Below are 20,010 nucleotides of genomic sequence, written 5' to 3' on the forward strand. Positions count from 1 at the left end.
ATGTTCAATTGTATTATTTAATTCATATTTTTTTGCATAAAACTTTAGACAATTTGGAAATGATCACTCCTAGAGAAGTGATCAAGATGATCATTATGATTCAGAATAATTTAAGGATTCTTATTGTATCATCAGAGCGTTTATATTTTGACAAAAAAAAGAGAAATTTTGAAAATCAGCCAAAAGTTGTTCTTAGAAAAATTAAAAATTTCTCCATCATGAAACTTTGTCCCGAACATCTGTTTGCAATCATAATTATATGGTGAAAATTTAAAATATATTACAAATGAAGTTTTTGTGCAATTTAAAATTTAAAATTTATTTTTGAATTTTTAATGAAAAATAATAAAATATTTTTTTAGTGTATATTTTTTTCTAATAATCCAAACGGTTAACACGACTTCTTCATAGGAAATTTTTCTCTAAAATTCACAGTATCGGAGTAAGAATTTTACAAATGAGTTTATTTTATAAATTCTGGGCCATTTCCATTTATAAATTTAAATGCCATTTTTAAAAGTTATTCTCGAGTCATGCTGATAGATTTTTCCTTCAATAACACTTATTCTACCCTGAGAGAGACTCGCGAAGAAGAAAAATATCAACGTCATATGCAGCCCAGAATCCGCTGTCACGAAACGTCAAATGCAGCTCATCGTTTTCATGGCTGAGAAAGTGAAAAGTATTGAATTCAAAATATACTATTATTAAAAACCTCAGCCAGCGGAGCAGTTTTTCCAAACATGCTGATAAATCTAAACACAAGATTAGTTATTTATAATATCTGCTACGTTTTCTGGCATGATATTTCAATCAAAATGCCGTTTATGCTTCGGTGTGATTCAAATGACACAGTTTTTGCTGAGATGGTCATGTGAGAGCTTGAACGGCTTGCTCAAGATTGATATAAACACTGAGTGGAATATAAAAAAAAACAACTCAGCAATCGCAGAAAAAGAAGACCGTCTCCGCGAGTCTCGTCTCAGATTCTACCATACCAAAAACATGTGCAAAATTAAATCCAAATCAATTGTTCGAGGTTATCCAAAACCTTCTTTAAGTACAAGTCTTCAGATCTACAAGCGTAACTAGCGATCTCTGAAAGGTATGCTCATAAAGATATATTCCGTCAAGTTCTGCGTAAAACAACCATTCAAGGTTATACAAGAACATTTTTTAGTGAAGACCTACAGTTCTACAAGCGTAACCAGTGGTCTTTCAGAAGATTTAGAACGCATTTATATGATTTATCTATACCTAGATTTGAGTTCAACGACTGTTAAAAGTTATCCAAAAACTTTTTTTGTACCGATCATCAGATCAACAAGTGCAACGAGTGACGGAACCTTAGAATTTAGGGTAACATCCACACAGGTTCATATAGTTTGGTTTATCATGTTTTGAATACAGTGACTATTGAAGGTTCTCCTAAAACTCCTTTGAGTTCAGGTCTTCAGATCTACAACCATAACAAATGATTTCTCGAAGGTTTATGAACCACATTTATACACAAATAGGCTCATAAACATATGTTCCGGTGGTTGCAAAATGGTGAGTAGACAACCAGAAAAGAGCATTCAACATATCTCTGTCCTTACAAGCCCCTACCTCACGCTTCCACGGGTCAAACGATGACAAAGGCCACCAGCTAAGGTTTGCGTACTTGGACACTGTTGTCCTTCTTACATCACCTACAGTGATGGGGTGCCAGGTGGGAGCTTGGGATTCTTGCCTTTCCCAAGCGAAATTCATCCATACAGCCGTATGAAATACCACCTTTAGCACTTCCTACAGGAGGTGACCGAGCTTCTGGTCCATCTGACCAGGAGCTCTAGCATGGTCTTCCTAGGATATGGCGGGGGTTCAGCAGTGGACTCTGTTGAATCTCTAAAAAAAAAAACACATATCTGCAAATAGCCCTAAACAAGCGACCTGGTACCGCTTTCAAAGTGCCTTAGCCCTCTGGAGTGCCAACCAGCACATCAGGATGCCTGTCAGTAAAATCATGATTATGGTATACTGGTCACAGCGCAGCACATCAGACAGGACACGGACTACGGATTGGATACGTCGACTAACAGTCGTGGGCTGGCTGGCAGTGTACTCTACTGTTTCCTGAGTAAGGAAGGGTGACACCAATTTGAAACGGTGAATAGGACTATGAGGAGACTGTCTCCGTCCTGATGTACGTTCGATACTCGTCACCAACATCGTTGAGTAGGCTCACATGTCTGTCCTGATTCACACCGATCCGGCTCTGAACACAACCCCCATGAAGGATTGTGTCAACCCTAATATGGCCTCCATGCTTCATAGACAACCATGGGATCACGAGAGGCGACTATGTACGAGTGGAGATAGTGACCCGATGGAAGGCCCAATCGAATGGAGCAAATAATGACTATTGATGGAGAATCTAGCGGAGGAAACGAATACGCCGAGATCGCCAGTGACCACAGACGATTGCAACCAGCACTAACAAATGCAGCACACTGAGTGACCCACCGGGAAACCAGCGGAATGCAGGCTTTCTGAGTCAAGTGTTCACACCAAAGTCTGGGAGTGGCACTGATCACGACGACTGGCAACATGAGAAGTCGGAGTTGTCGGAAGTAAAGAGGAAGGTCAACGAACTCTATGAGTTCGTCAAGACCAAAAACAATGTACACCTCAGGATCAAGCTGCTAATCACGTGCATCAAATCCGCCGTTACAGTCGCAGAACGAGGACAGAAAGAATTGCGGATTAGAGAGAAAAAAAAAAGCCGAAAGGGCATTATACTCGGAGAATGCAAAGCCGGTTTACAGGAGACGCCTAGGAGCAATACAACTACCCGCTCGGGGAAAAGAATGAGGTATACACCAGGAAAACAGGATGATCCCAAAAGCGACAATGAGTGCGTCAGCGAGCAGAATAACGGCAGTGAATGGCACACCGTGAAAGGCCAAAAGGAGAAGAGTACAGCACGTAAAGAGAGGAATAGAAAAAGAAAAGCATCGAAGAAGAGAAAAAGCGATGGTCTCCTCGTGAGAGGTTCAAGAATGGTACTCTTGTAATAGAGGCAATTGACAGAACAACCTACGCGGAGATTCTCAGGAGAGTGAGGGATGATCCAGAACTGAAGGAGCTAGTTGTAATCGTGGTAAGAAGGCAAGTGTGAAAGCCTCATCGGGGCTGGTAAGGTCAAGGTGGGATGGTCGGTCTGCCCGCTGAAATGGAAGACAAATTCGGTGGAGAGATGCTTCAGCAAAAGTAAAATACTTCAGATGTATGGACTTCGGCCACCGGGCAATAAACTGCAAAGACTCGGACAGGTCCGAACACTGCAGGAAGTGTGGTGAAAAAGGTCACGTTGGCAGGGACTGTCTGCAGACTCCTAGGTGTATGCCCCAAACATCAGAAGGTGAAGGTAGGGTAGTAATGGTGATGAAGATAAGGCAGGTGAACCTCAATCATTGTCGCACAACTACTGTTGTGGCAGTCGACAACGGAAACAAAATGCGACGTTGCAATCATTGTAGAACCGTATCGTGTTCCTCCCGATAACGGAAATTGGGTAGCAGACAGAGCAGAGACGACAGCAAGTCGGATACTGGAGCAGTACATCCAGATGTTGGATGTGCTAACCGACAAGCTAATCGATCGAACGCCGGTAATCATCACTGCTTGGGCCGTGGAGTGGGGTAGCAGACTGACCAACGCGAGAGGATACAGTTTGCTGTAAGGCTGTGCAACGACGATCTTGCTGGCACATTTCGCAAAGACGGTAGGGAATCCATCAACAACATGACGTTTTGCAACCCGTCGCTGATCATTAATAAGAACTAGAGAGTTAGCGTTTGCCAGAGAAGTTATGCATAATGGCAGAGGAGGAATGGAGAACGAAGGTGGAAGACGAAACATTTCGACAAGGATCTTTTCGTCGAAGTACTCCGAGCAGTAAGCGACGCTCCAAAAATGGATGAAGGAGAGCTGCCAGAAGCGTTGGCGAGAGTGTGTGATGCAACAATGCCAACAAAATTGGAGCCAAGGAGTCAGTGGTGTCCTGCATACTGGTGGAACGACAGACTCAGCACCCTCCGTGCAGCCTGCTTAAGAGCCAGAAGACGCGTGCAGAGATCTAGATCGGAAACCAGCATGGAAGAGCGTAAGTTGACCTACCGGCAAGAGCCGAGTTCAAACGGGAGATAGCGACGAGTAAATCGAATTGCTACAAGGAGTTGTGCCTGGACGCTTACGCAAATCGAGTAGTGATGACAAAGATGTGCCTCGACAAACTGATGTCGATAGTGGACGGTCTCGTTCCTACGACTGCTCCCACTGCGTGGCCACCAACACCATACGCTGATGTAGATGAGGAAAACGCCGGTATCCAAGTATCTAACGCCGAGCATTAGCTATTAAGTTGCGAAAGGATTGAAGTTTAAGAAGCTCCCGGTCCAGATGGTATCCCTAGTGTAGCGCTAAGGGCAGCAATCTTGGCGTTCCCAGACATATTAATGACAGCGGTGCAGAAGTGTCTAGCGACAGGCTGCTTTCCAGACAGATGGAAGATGCAGAAGATGGTGTTGCTGCCAAAACCGGGAAAACCTCTAGAAGATGCTGCTTCATATAGACCGATATGCTTGCTGGATACTCTTGGTAAACTTCTGGAGATGGTCATCCTCGGCAAGCTGGCGAATGTGTAAAAAGACTTCGACGGTAGACGCTATGCGGACAGTCATCGCGTGCGCGGGGAAAGCGTTCAAGCAGAAGAGGAGAGGCAATCGCTACTGAGTAGTGGTAACGATAGATGTTAAGAACGCGTTCAATAGTGCCAGTTGGGAGGCAACCGCCGCATCTCTTCACAGAATGCGGGTCCCCGAATTTCTGTGTAATGTTCTGCAGAGCAACTTTCGGCATCGGGTACTGGTTTACGACACAATGATGTACGATGAAGTGCTAACCTTGCTAAATGGAATCGATATCGTCAGGTTCGCAAATGACGTCGTTCTTGTGATAACTGGCCAGACTGCGGATGAGGTGAAAATGCTGCCGGCGGAATCGCTAGACATCATTGAATCGTGGATGCCTGGAGTCAAGCTGCACTTGCCTTATCGCAAAACTGAGGTGGTGCTGGTCATCAACGGCAAGGCGGTTCAGCAGTTCGAGATCAACACCGGAGGATACGCAATCTCATTGAAGCGCTGTCCAAAGCACCTTGGAGTAATGGTCGACGACAGGCAAAACTTCAACAGCCACGTAGACTATACCTGCGCAAAGGCAGCGAAAGCAGTTAACACTGATTACGCCCAACATTGGAGGACCAAGGAGCAGAACAAGGGGTCTTCTGGCCATCGTATCATCGTCTATACTGAGATACGGAGTCCCGGCTTGGGCTGCAGCGTTGACAATCAAAAGCAATCGAGGAACGCTGCAGGTACGTTCCGGTACATGGCTATACGGGTGGCGAGTGCCTACCGCACTAGATCGTCAGAGACAGTGTGCGTTATCGCCGGAATGATCCCCATCTGCATTACTCTGGCTTAGGACATTGCATGCTACCAGCAAAGGGACACTAGAGGAATACCAATCGTCAAGTGGCAGCAGGAGTGGAATAACTCGGAGACGTAGACGACTAGGAAACATGAAGAAGATAACTTCTTCCAAATTCAGATTTTGTCAGGCCATGGATGCTTCCGGAAATATCTGCACACATTCGGACACGTAGATTCTTCACATTGTCCGGCTTGTTCAAATATATAGAGGAGGCACCGGAGCATGGTATACTCGACTGCCCTCGATGCAGGGGTATACGAAGCGAAATGATGTCAAAACCGCAAGCGTCCTAATTTCGAACAACATGGTGCAGACCATATGCCAGCATGAAAGCACTTGGAATGCGGTGAACAGAAGGATAACGCAGATTATGTCGTCGCTGCAAAGGAGATAGCGTGAAGACCAGAGAGCTCTGGACCGCAATCGGAGTAGGCTAGATCTTCCGTCGAGGACTAAATCGAATAGAGCGAGCGTAGCGTCCTATCGGTAATAAGTCGTCTGGGCGCCTGCAAACCGGAAGTCATCGTCCGACCGTAATTGCAGATCCGATCCTGGCACTCGGCCGACAAACGTGAAGTCGAAGTAGGCTGACTCCACCGCCAGGGTCTAGTTGAGTAATTCGCGAAACAGCACCAGCAAAAGCCGTAAGCTTCCCACCACCGGAATCGCAGGACCGACTTCGGCATTCCACCGACCACTCAGTATCGATGCATGAAGAAACGCGTAAACGGAGTAGGTTAGCTCCACCGTCGGGGACTAGGCCGAGTAGCATCGATCGTCACTAACCAATTTTGGGTCGTCGGAGCACCAGTGAAATGGGAGCCATCCTCCAACCGGAATCGCTGGGCCGACTTTGGCGGAGAACGAGTTGTCGTAGAGCAACGAAATGCGCATGAGCTTCCAGTAGAAGTTCAACAGGGCTCTGACGTGAGGCCAACCCAAGAGAAATATGCGTCGTCACACAGAAAGCTGTCCAAAGCCCCGACGAGATTTTCAACCGCCTATAGGCAAAACGAGTAGTCGCAGAGATATGGTAGAAATGTCATAGTGAGCAGCGTTTTTGACGACATTACGCGAACTAACAGAACAGCTAGAGGCTGAGACTGACGAAGTGCATAAGTACAGCCCTCTTCCGATGAAGTTGCGTGATGTAGTCCTGGGGGGGATAGAGGAACAAGAGCAGTATGGAAAGTTTCTCAATGGTTAGGCACACCTAATGTCAAGTTTTGAGCTCGGTGCCGTTCTAGGTTGTACAAGAATGGCTTCGAGTACATGTCTTTAGATTTTCAACCCTAGAAAGATGTTAGACTCCAAAGTTTTAAGAATATGTTTGCTTGAATTTACTTGGGTATGTTTCTTGTTCATAAACCTCTGATGGATCTCTGATTACGCCTGTAGATACGAAGGCCGTCACTTACAGAAGATTTTGGATAACCGTAAGCAATCGATGATTTTTAAACGTGATGGGAATTCTACTTTGCCTGTTTGGCTGTAAATCTTATTCATCAATGTCAGAAACGTTACAAGTTACGATCTGAGGGCATTTTCTTAAAGGAGTTCAATGATTACCGGAAAATTTTATACCTTGGTGTATGAGCCCAAATTAGTGTGAACCATGATTTATCGTCAAGAGATTACGAGTTACGTCTGTTAAAATTGAATCCTAAATAAGGTCCACCCAATTCATTTTTTTTTCTTGGAAGATACAAAACTCAATTACGAACAACTTGTTTTAATAGTTGGCTTCTAATTCTTATTTCTCCTTTCGTTCAGTTCATATATAATTGCTTTCATGGATGAATGCGCTTATTTTGTGCTTTCCGACGTTTGACTACTATTGATCTACAAATGTTTGCATGATTTATTTTATCACGTAAGAGCTATTTAAAATTGTCATGATGATTGCAGTAAGGCTAGGAATGCGAATGATCTACTAGTGAACTATATAAACTATATCACGACAACTACAAACCCAAAAAGTCAACCAAAATGAAAAAAAGAGAGAGAAAGAGAGGAGCTAAATAAATCGTTTACTGTTTCAAACCAAATTTTACTGGCAGAAATGGAAATGAGAAAAATTTGACAAAGTCATTTCAACTTTTGATCTTCGATACTAAGAAGTGCCTCATGCTGCTCAGTGCAAAAGGAGAAGCGAAACTTACGATGGAATAAACCGAGGAGGAAAATCAAGAAAAGTGCTGAAAAGTAAACGAACAAAACTGGATCATCGGAATTCGAAAGTGGATAAAGGAAAAGAACAGATAAGTGTCCATTTGTATAAATATGTGAAAGTGTTGTGAAGTTCGATTGCATTTAGTTTGTTAGTTGGACCAATTGATCGGATTTTTTATTTCAACTCATGCTCAAACGTTCTGTTTTTTGAATTGACGAATTTCATGCAATCTAACATCAGTAAACTACATCTAGAGAAAATGATGACCAGACTGAAATACGAATCGAAAACATTCCAATGTGAGAATCTAAATGAAAAAATACGTGACTATAAACATCGAGATTTGGTGGAAAAATACTATCAGAAAAAGATCTAAAGTTTCTATTGATAAAGTCAAAAGCTAGCAAAAGGCAGCTAGTCAAAGCACTGAACTAAAAGCGCTAGGAACGAAACGAAATTTGGTTAATGAACGAATGTGTTTTGCGTCGGAAACGATATCTATAAAAATGGACACAATTCGTGCTTCGCAATTTTTCAATTTACTGGTGCAGATTCTAAATATTTTGGTACTGATAATTACAGGAGTATTTTTTTTTGCAAAAAAAGGTCAATAAAACAAAACTAAAATTATTTTATAATAATTTGAATATTTTTAACGAAAAACAACAGCAATTTTGATTTAATTATTCAATTGGTGATTATTGAAATCAAAACATGTCCAAAGAGACACAAATGGTAAAATACTTCAAAAGAGAAAAAAAAAATCTTCAAGTGAAAAAACAGAACCAAAACTGACACTTTTTTGTTCGGGAAAATACAAAATTCAAATAAATTGCACTTACGAGAGGTCTTCCCCAGTACCAAGATTTGACTCGTTGCGTTAAACCACCTAAATGTGATCGTAATCCATCTAAGTAGCTCCCCTGGAAAATTGTAACGTACACAACAACACACAATGTTTGGAATAGCAGCACCGATGAAAGTTTGAGAGTTAGGTGAAAAAATGGCAGTTTGAACAAAAAAAAGGGATGGAAAAAGGGGACTGAAGTTTGACGAATTTTCTAATAATTGTAAAGATCGGAACTATGTTTCGCTATTTGGAATAAGTTTCCAAGCTAGATTTAAAAAGAAACTATGGAAAAGTCCTATTCTAAGCTTTAACTTCTTAGACCTCTATTGTAATGTTCTAGCTGTTAGTTAATTATAAATTTTCTTATCTCTAGCAAAGGGAATGGATATAAAAGTTTGAATAATATTCTACAATTTTCTAGCTGATATGAACATGGTAAGGTATTGAATCATTATTTAATAACAGGTTTTCTATATCTTGAGGTGATCGAGTATGTATTGGATGTGTATTTTTTTAGTGTATTTCAAGTACATGGGACGTGTGCCTACGTGAGGGGTTTCTTTTCCCTTATCTTATGATCGCAAGTGAGATAATTTATATCTTTCAAATAAGACCTTGATCAAAATATACTTTAAAAATACCATGATAATGTTGCTTTCAGAACTATTGGAAACCCAAAAGATAACCAAAACCAAACAAAAGGTCGTACATTTACAGTGTAATGTTAAAACTAATGAACTAGAGCAAAATATCGGTCCGTTAGCTTACCTGGTCCTGTTGAAGTGAAGCATGAAAATATCAGAAGGTGTTAGTAATGGTGGTCCAAGAAGTGTAAATTAAAAGAACATAGTTTCTATGAGTTAGCTCGAGTGGTATCATGTCGGCTTCGTGGATGGCGGCACAAAGATGGACCAGACCTTTACAAAACGATTAACATTCAGGCTGTCGTGCTGTTGTACTTTGTAAAACAGTTGTGATTTATATGTTATCAATTTACAACGAAGATATCTATCGACACCAAACCAAAATGTATTCCTCAAGAACTTTCTTGAGAACAATACTCGACTGTTTATATTTACAGTATGGCCCTTTATAATGCGGTAGAAGTCGTATAATAATTAACGCACTTTATACGGTTCAAGTAAAGTACAATTTGAAATCGATTTCAAAACACAAATAATTTCGAAACATGGGGTCTTCAGAAAAGTTGTCCTGGATGTGGAGTGCTATCTGATGGTATCTCATTTATTGAGAATTTGACCGCTAGGTGGCTCTTATTGCATGAAACTTTTTCTTTTGTTTTGCCAACATCTCAGAAGCCTGTTCATTTAGATTAATGGCGTTTTCGACAAAGTTGTTCAGTTAATCGAGGTGTATCACTGTTTAAGCAAGATGATTCAAAATGTTGCCACAAGGCAGCGCTAGTAAGCATGAAACTTTTGTTTGGCGGATATCTCGGGATCCGACCACTTAGATGGCAAAGTTGTTCAGTAGCTCAAGGACTATCATTATTCAAGACAAGAATTTCGAGATTGTGCCACCAGGTGGCGCTAGTGGGCATGAAACAAATGTTTTGGGGATATTTCAGGATCCTTATCATTAAGAAAGATGTCATCTTCGTCAAGGTTGTTCAGTAGCTCTAGGACAATTATTATATTAACCAATCTCCAATTTCAAGGCTTATATAAAGATAGCCTTTGAGCTACTGAACAACCTTGCCGAAGATACCACCTTTCTAAGTGATCGGGCTGCTGAGATATTTGCAAAACAAATGTTTCATGCTCATTTGCGTCACCTGGTGGCAACATTTAGAATCAACTATCAATGATAGCTCTTGTCTTATTGAACAGCTTTGCCGAAGACGCCATTTTCATAAGTGATCAGGATTCGGAGATATCTGCAAAACAAAACTCTCATGCACAGGTGGCGCTAGACCTCGTGGAAAAATATCGAAACTTTTGGTTTGAACGATAATGCCTTTGGCTTATTAAAAACTTTGCCGAATACGCCATCTTTCTAAGTAGTCAGGGTTTTGAGATCGCGAGGTATTTCATATTGAACATGAAAAACCAAGGGTGTTGTACAAAGTACAACACGCGACTACTTGCGTTACAAAAATTAGCGCGGCAATCGAAAATTTAAACTTTCAAAATTTTGACGATATCTAATACTCATTGGATTTATGTTTATTCTATAAGAGTTTTGACACATTGCCATCGATTTTAATTTCATTGAATACCCTAAGCCTTTTTTTATGCTTGATAAAACTATTACAAAACCGAACATTTTATTACTTTTTAGGTAACGTTGGGTTGCGATCGTCCAATTCGCGAACTTTGACCGTAATGCAAACTTCAGTTTCGAGAACTTGACATTAGTATTACATGATACTGAAGACAGCCTTAAAGTTACAATACTGAAATGATGGTCGTTCTGGGTTTTGTCAGGAACAATTTTTTTTTCGATTCTACCAGAAAATGTATGTAAACTGTTATGAATGGAAAATTTCAAGGGACGCTTATGAAAATTCTTTCAACAAGTCTTTTAGAGTAATGGACTTAGTGGCCGTGCGGTTGGTGTCGTCAGGCAGTTTTGCGCATCGTGTCATGGGGTGTAGGTTTGAATCCCGCTGAAACTTGTCACCAGGAATATTTCTTTGCTATGTCACTGGAACATACTTGTCCGTCGTCTAGTATTAAGTTGCAGACTAAACAGCTTAAATGCTGAAGATGATCAGGTATCAGAAGGCCGGCTCCAAAGGCACGTTCCCCACCAGTTGGGAGATTTGTGCCATCGCCATATTTGAGCCTATTTCATCATCTACCCGATGGGAGAGGAAAGGGAAGGGAAAGATGGGAGGAAATAGGAGTGGGGTCCCTTGAAGAGGGAAGATCGCATAAGCGAAATGAGAGCATGTAGCTCCATACCACAATGGGTTCGAACAGCGCCCTAAAAAGGGCACTGCAAAACGCATGAGCGTAAAGAGAGCCTATAGCTCATTACCACAGCGGGTTAAGAATAACAGGATGTCCTGAAGATTCAGGCTTCTGTATTCAGTTTCACTTAATAAGTGTTTACCAAGTAATTGGAATCGCATTTGCGCAAAAACTGGACAGTTACATATCAGGTGATACGAAGTTCCATAATCGGAGTCACAACTATCACACACAAATGAGTCAGCACGCTGAATATTTGCCATGTGATAGTTGAGTCGGCAGTGGCCTGTCAACGCTCTGACCAAGAGACTGCAATTCTGCTTTGACAGATTTGTTAAATACTTTGCCACCTTTGGAGATGGCTCAGTAATATACAATTTTGTTTGACGACACGACTCCAAACTATTCCAATATTGCTTGTGCTGAGTTGCCGCCCAAGAGTTTATCTGAAGCTTCACCCAGCACTTCGAAATTGGAATAGCCGGCTCAGGGCCAATGAAGTCATGCGATGCTCCATCGCGAGCTAGCTCATCAGCCAATTCATTTCCAGCGATGGAAGAATGGCCCGGTACCCATACAAGGTTTACAGAGTTGGCTGAATTCAGTTCCTCAATTTGAGTTCGACATGCGATAACAAGCTTCGACCTTGAGTTGGCCGAAGCGAGAGCTTTTATAGCAGCCTGACTATCTGAACAGAAGTATATGACTTTACCCATTACGCGCTGTTGAAGTGCTGATTGCACTCCACACATAAGGGCAAATATTTCCGCCTGAAAAACGGTGCAGTTTCTACCAAGTGAGTAAAACTGATTCAGCCTTAGCTCACGAGAATATACTCCTGCACCAGCTCTACCTTCAAGAAGGGAGCCATCAGTGTAACATACTATATTGTTTGATATACTTCTTTCCAAATAGCCAGACGTCCACTCTTCCCGTGAAGGGAATTGTGTGGTAAATGTCCTGTAAGGAAAGTTACAAGCAATTGTGAGATCACTTGGAGCAAGGACAATTTTGTCCCAATTCACCAAAAGTGGAAACAACGAAGTGTGTGTAGATCTACGATTCACTGGATTTTTCTCCAGTAGATCCAGTACCCATAAACGGTAAGAGCAAGAAAGTGCTTCTTGTTTAAGATATATGTGTAGTGGCGCAACGTCGAAAAGGGCCTCGAGCGCTGCTGTGGGAGTTGTAGAGAACGCACCAGACATCGCCATCAAGCACATCCTTTGGAGATGGCCCAATTTTGATTGGATTGTTCTCACTTCGCCCTTTTGCCACCACACAAGACATCCATATGCCAATATTGGTCGAACAACTGTTGTGTAAATCCATTTGATATATTTGGGTTTGAGGCCCCAAGTTTTACCAAAGGTTCGCCGGCATTGACCGAAGGCCATACAAGCTTTTTTGACTCTGAAATCAATGTGAGCTGTCCATAAAAGTTTGGAATCTAGAATGACTCCGACATACTTTACTTGATCAGTCACATTAATCTCAGTGCCAAAAAGACGTAAAGGTCGAATTCCATCGCGGTTTCGTCTTTCCGAAAAAAGAACAATAGATGTTTTATTCGGGTTAACCGAAAGGCCATATTGGCGACACCAACTCTCGACTACCTGAAGAGCACTTTGCATCAGGTCGAATAGGGTGCTTATGCACATACCAACTATCAGAGTTAGATAGTCGTCGGCAAATCCATATGTTGGAAAACCGCAATTATTGAGTTGCCTCAATAGCGTATCTGCTACGAGATTCCACAAAAGTGGTGACAAGACTCCCCCTTGGGGGCATCCGCAAACACTCAATTTTCGAATCGCTGCTTGACGCAATGTCGAGAAGAGATGTCGGTTTTTGAGCATTTGATGAATCCAATTGGTAATCATTGTAGGTAGCCCATGGTTTCGTGCGGCTTCCAATATGGCATCGAAAGACACGTTATCAAAGGCACCCTCAATATCCAAGAAAACACCCAAGCACGATTGCTTCTGAGCGAATGCTTTCTCGATATCGTATACAACTTTGTGTAAAAGAGTCACAGTGGACTTTCCAGATTGGTAAGCATGTTGATTCACATGAAGAGGCATGTTTGCCAAATAAACATCACGGATGTGATGATCGATAATGCGTTCCAGACATTTCAGAAGAAAAGAGGTCAGACTGATTGGTCTAAAACTCTTCGCTTCCTCATACGACGCACGTCCTCCTTTTGGGATAAACTTTACAGTAATATCACGCCAGGATTTGGGAATGTACCCGGTAGCAAAACTGCTTACAAGTAGCTTTTTCAAAACATGTTTGATAGACTCAAATCCCTTTTGGAGCAGAACAGGATAAATCCCATCCGCTCCTGGAGATTTGAAAGGGGCAAAACTATTAAGTGCCCATTGAATCGATTCAGTAGTTACGATACTGCGAGCCGAGGCCAGAGACTCGTAACTACATGAAAAGACATTTGGTTCATCCGTAGATGCTATGTCCACACATCCGGGGAAGTGTGTATTGAATAAACATTCTAAAACTTCTTCATCGGAAGAAGTAAAGTCACCATTAGGTAAGCGAATTTCGTTCACTTGGAAATCCTTAGATTTTGCAAGAATTTTGTTCAACCGACTGACTTCACTCAAACTGGAAACATTTGTACAAAGGTTTTTCCAGCCGGATCGTTCAGCAGAACGAAGAGCCTTCTTGTAAGCCTTGCGAGCTGACTTGAACGACTCTGATCCAGCTGAACGGCGTCTGTTCCAACTCCTTCTACATTGTTTCCTGAGTCTAGTCAGAACGGAATTCCACCATGGGGTCCCTCTTGTAGTCTTTACAGACCGCAGAGGACATGCTTCTTCAAAAGCTTCCATAATGTAGGATGTTGTAGTATCAACGGCATCATCCAGATCACTTGGATTTTCAATGGACGGAGAATATCCATGAAATTTGGTCGCAACCAATTCAATGTAGAGTTCCCAGTTTGTTGACCGGGGATTCCTAAAACGCAAAGTCTGCGCAGTTACATTTGAATGTTCAAAGAAGATGTAGCGATGATCAGATAATGATTCCTCATCGGATACATGCCAATTCGTCAACTCGTGACTGATTCTATTCGAGCAGAGCGTTATGTCTAGCACTTCTTCTCTATTAGAAACCATGAAGGTTGGGCGATTGCCTATGTTAAGTAATCCAAGGTCTGTACTACTTAAGTATTCCATCAGACTGGAGCCTCTCAAATTGATATCCGAGCTGCCCCAGATGATGTGATGAGCATTGGCATCACTGCCCACAATCAGCGGAAGGCCTTTTGTTACGCAGTGTACGACAACTCGTTTGAAGTCATCCGTTGGGGATGGTTCATCATGTGGTAAATATACCGAACAATAGACGTATTTCCTGTTGAGGTCACCAACAGAAACATCGATTGTGACAGCACATACATCTCTGGTAGTTAACTCAGAGATGAGTGTAGCAACGATTGCTTTATTAACGAGCACGCATGCGCGGGGCATGGAGCGCGAGTTTGCCATTTCAAGCTTGCTAAAAGTAGCAAAAACTGGGTCCACAAGGTTACCTAGATAGAAGTTCCCTCTACGAAAGTAGGGTTCTTGAACTAGCGCCACTTGGGCTGCACCATTTTGCATGAGTCTGCAAAGATTGATCGTTGCTGTTCTTTTATGCTGAAGATTGATCTGAGCTAACCTAACCGTAGCCACTACCCAAACTAGGCAGGATTAAGCTTTTTGCAATCTCAGCACGAAAAAGACCAGCAACGAAAAAACCAGATCGGTATCTATTTAAAGTCGCCAAAGGCGAAAGAGCACAGAATACACTGTGTAAAACGCATAATGCGAATCCATATAGGTGATAATTTAAATTAAATGTCAACATATTCATAATCCCACCCTTATTAAGCCTCAAGATAGAGACTGAAGAAGGGTAGCCGATTATCTCGGAGAAACACAAGGTCACCTGCACCATTGCTCCGGGTAGCACAGGAAGGACTCAATACTGTGGAGGGCGCCCTGGTACCCCACAGGCTCCGTTTGCGGTTAGGTTTTATTTAGACCCCCCTAACCATTCATTCTTAGGCACGGTACGCATCACACCATAAATTAGGGGTCACCTGTGAGGTGGACTTTTACCACCGGAACAGGCAATCCGTAGTGTTAATTCTTAGCCAGTTGAAACAACCGCTACCGACACTACACGGCTATCTAGGCTGCTCGGGAAAAGGAGGTTAATATTGATGATTAACTCCTGACGTGCCCAAGCAGCCACCAAAATGAAACTTGTCACCAGGAATATTTCTTTGCTATGTCACTGGAACATACTTGTCCGTCGTCTAGTATTAAGTTGCAGACTAAACAGCTTAAATGCTGAAGATGATGTTCGTGTTTTTATTTTCCTTCAGAAGTTTTTTTTTTTGATATTGATTAAAAAAAAATCTTATGTATCCTTATGGTCTGAGTTTATTCATGTAATGGAAATATTTCTCGATAAATTACTGGAAGTGTTTTTAAGGTGTTCTTGATCAAATTACAATGCGTAAAGGGATCTCGGTAAAAATATTTCGTAGGATGATTTTCTATTTTCCTTAAGCACACTCCAGAAGATTTCTACACAGTTAAAATAATGAAGATTACGCGTCATGAACTCTTCATTTATGCGATGTAAAATGAAGTCATGTAAATTTAAGTCTCAAATTCTGTAGAAATGTGTTATATGTCACGTAATTTCACAGGATCCAGTTGTTCTACATGATACATGATTGAAGTTTACATGGCATATCATGTGACTTCATTATATGCCACGCTCCATTAATGTGCAATAGCAGTTCCCACGTTTTGCTCGAACCGTGTACTAGGAATTTCTACAGGATATTCTTGATGGCTCCCAAGAGAAACTTCTTAAAGGCTTACCAAAAGCAGAATTTTATAAGTTCTCTAAACTTATTATTATGATGAATTACTGTACTAATTATTGATTTTTCGGAAAAGTTTCTGAAATGATTATTAAGAAAATTCACAGAAAAAAGACATCTTTGAATTTAAATGAACTTTTCCAAATGAATTCCTAAAAGAGTTCCAAGATTTTGGTGAAACTTGCGGAAAATTTCCGGTAAATATTCATTGGGAAAATACTGAAGGAAATTCAGAGAAAATCAGTCATATATTTGCTGTAAGCTGAAGCCGTTTCAGGTAAATTTTTGAAGGGAACATCGAAAATCATCTTGGATACATTCAGGAAACACAAAATAAAAGTTTCTGAGATTTTGAAGGAATTTCCAGAAAAAAATTCGGGAACACTAGAGTAAAAATTGGAACTGAAACTATCGGTTTGATCGGAGGTTTTAAGTGGCTCGTAGTGAGCAATTCTCGCTGAAACCAGGCCGCCATCGGCACCCATCGTTAGAATTCCAATTTTATGTCACTGATCGCTAGTTTTCGATTAAACTTAAGGGTGGTCCTTTTGGTTTTCTCAAATTGGTGGACCCCTCGTACGCCAGCTAGCTGAACAGTTTGCGAAAAAGCCCATTTTTTGATAAATATAGGGTATTTCTTCACGTTAAATGTTTCATATTTCGCTTGTAACACAAAGCAAACTTAATGGCATCGTATAGAGAAAGGATATAGTTTTCATTTAAAGTCAAACAAATTTTGGCGGCCATTTTTAATATGGCCACCATCTTGAATTTTGTTATAAAAATCGACTTTTCACCATTAGCGCACCGCTCGTTTTGAATTCTAAGATCACCATCAGAAAGCTGAGGAGAAATTGCGTAAGATAGGCTACAGAAACAAGGTGAGCAATGGTATTTACCATATGAAATGAATGATTTTATATATCATGTTCTACGATTTTGACGTATATGGCGTGTGCAATCAATGCAAACATTATCTTTTGACCAACAAAGAAACAAGTTTTCAATCGTTGGTGTTTTATTCGAGTCAGGTGAAAAATGAGAGTATTATTTTGAGTGAAAAAATCTGGCGGCCAACTTTGATTTAGACGCCATCTTGGTTTTAAATAATAGAATGAGTTTTCACCTTGTTAGAAATTTTTTTTGAAAATTTTCCAAGACTTTGAGCATAGTTTTTCCGGTTTTTTTTTACGAATTTTCTCAACGGTGGAAAATTTTGTGGATAACTTTTTCCAGTTAATATTTTTTTTTATTTCTGAGAAAATTTGCTTTTATTTTCATAAAAAAAAAACTTCGTTTTTATGATGCTTCGTTCTTGAGTTATGATTTTTAAAAATAAGTAGTGTCAGGGGAAAACAAAAAAAATCCAACTGAGTTTTCCGGGAAAATAGGCGACCCTGAATTTTTCTCAATTTTTTTTATTCATATATTGACGAGCCCTGCCTGTGGAAAAAGTTTCATGAAAATCTAAGACCTTTCGGCCCAAACCCGTACGGAAAATAAAAAAAAATCCCCATTGGTGACTTTAATGCCGAACATCGGCCATGGAATAATTCTCAAAGTAATTCAAACGGCAGAATTTTATTTGATGAGTGCTCTTCAGGATATTTCTCAATTCAATACCCTGATAGCCCTACATGTTTTTCCTCTTCTAGAAATCCATCTACGATTGACTTGGTCTTAACCGATTCTAGTGATCTTTGTAGTGAATTAATTACTCATGCCGATTTTGATTCTGATCATGTCCCTGTTACATTTCAAATATCACATGAAGTGATTCTCAACCTTATCAGCTCCACTTTTAATTATTTTCGAGCCGACTGGAATATATATAAAACGTATATTGACTCTAATCTTGATGTTAACAGTGTAATAAATATGTAAAATGTCTCTATCCCCTCATTAATAGAAAATCAAATCTTTGTCTTAAGAACAAGCTTTTGATATTCAAACAAATTTTCAGGCCAGCCATGTTGTATGCTGTACCAATATGGACTAGCTGTTGTAATACCAGGAACAAAGCTCTTCAGAGAATTCAAAATAAAATTTTGAAAATGATTCTGAAGCTTCCTCCCTGGTATAGTACCAATGAGTTACATATAATATCCAATTTTGAAACATTGGAACAAATGTCAAATAAAATAATTAATAATTTCAAGCAAAAATCGTTACAATCTTGTATTGCCACGATAAATGCGTTATATGTTTAGGTTCAGTAAGGTTAAGTACATTCAAAGGGTTTTTTTTTCTCTTATGAGCAGGTGAAATCAACTCACCTGCAAAAAATCAGAACTACTACGGCAAATGAAATGTAATATGTTGTTAACAAAATGTTAATATAATCTTAAATTTGTGTTACCAAATTAGGATGATAGTGTTGTCTAATAACACAGAACACCTAGATATAAGAAATAATGAATGTAATGTTTAGAATGATACTAATAAATAAATTATAAAAAAGGTCAGATCTGACTATAGTAAATAAGTGTTTGCTGAAAGCTTAAATAAAAATTTAACGTTCATTTGAAATAAATCGTGACGTCACAGTAGGGAATAGGATTTTTGAATTCGAATAAATTAAATAGACGTTAAATTTAAGGCAATCGATTTGAGCTCGATAAATTTGAATTACAAGTTAATAAATTAACTTCGGATTGGATGTTAAATTTGTAAAAATTAACTTCTAGATTGGATAGGTTACTCCACTAGTTTTATTACGTCCCGAATGAATTTTGGCTGCATTTCAGATTGTTGTTTGGGTACTTTTAGTCAAAAAGCATTTCCTCTATTGATTAATTTCTAAATTTATTTTACGGTTTCGGAATTTTTGATAATATTTTGAATTGGTTCTGGTTAGTTGTTGGAGACGTTTTGGGTTGTTAAGTGCGGTATTGGTTCGAATAACTTAGGTTGATCTGCGGGTTTGTTCCATGCCTCTTATTGGAAGGTGGCGCTTAAGCCGTTTGCTTAGGCTAAAAGAACGGAACGTTACATTCTGTTAAATTTAAGGTATTACTAGATGTTACACCATTTACTATGATTAAACTGTTCAGAAAAGCAGGTTCATTGAGTTTTCTCCCGACCTGACCCAGGAGGACAACGGAATAATTCCGGCCAGCGTGAATAAATTGGTACACTTGTGCCAATATATGAAACTAGAAGCCTTTGGATTGCATTTAGTAAAGACGCATCTAAATCAGATGAATTTAACGTTCACAATAACAATTTGAATAACAATCTTTACTCAGTCTGATACGGGTTAACACTTTTGATTAAATGGATTGCATTCTTGGTTTTATTCAAAACATCAATCATCATAAGTAGAAGAGTTTAAACTTTGGATTAGCGCTTCGATCTTCAGCACAGGACTCTAAAGTATAGTCGTAGATTTTGAACATCATACCTCTTGTATGGAAGCCATCTTTAACCTCCCTACAAGCATCATCACTTTTTATCACAAGAAATATTCAAATCGCGATAACATTGTCGTTTCCCGATAGTTTTGTACCATTTTTTACAAAGTTTCATAATCTGCGTCGACATTGAACATTTGGTCATCTGGTTTTGAAGATATTACGATGATCCGGCATTCCCCATGTGAAATTTC

General features: G+C 40.2%; 1 protein-coding gene across 6 annotated transcripts in view; it reads right to left on the reverse strand.

Annotated features, from left to right (window-relative positions):
• Positions 1–20,010, reverse strand: part of LOC5567198 (whirlin) — a 506,699-nt gene that overhangs the window by 14,368 nt on the left and 472,321 nt on the right. For 5 of the 6 annotated variants that reach the window (XM_021854220.1, XM_021854219.1, XM_021854221.1 and 2 more), the window contains 2 exons: positions 9,330–9,335; positions 8,554–8,634 (listed from right to left, as the gene is read on the reverse strand). In XM_021854220.1, the coding sequence (XP_021709912.1) occupies positions 8,554–8,634; positions 9,330–9,335 (87 nt within the window). The remainder of the gene's footprint in view (positions 1–8,553; positions 8,635–9,329; positions 9,336–20,010) is intronic. The other variant, XM_021854217.1, reaches the window with a different exon arrangement.

This window comes from Aedes aegypti, chromosome 3, assembly GCF_002204515.2.
Source record: "Aedes aegypti strain LVP_AGWG chromosome 3, AaegL5.0 Primary Assembly, whole genome shotgun sequence".
NCBI classification, from domain to species: domain Eukaryota; kingdom Metazoa; phylum Arthropoda; class Insecta; order Diptera; family Culicidae; genus Aedes; species Aedes aegypti.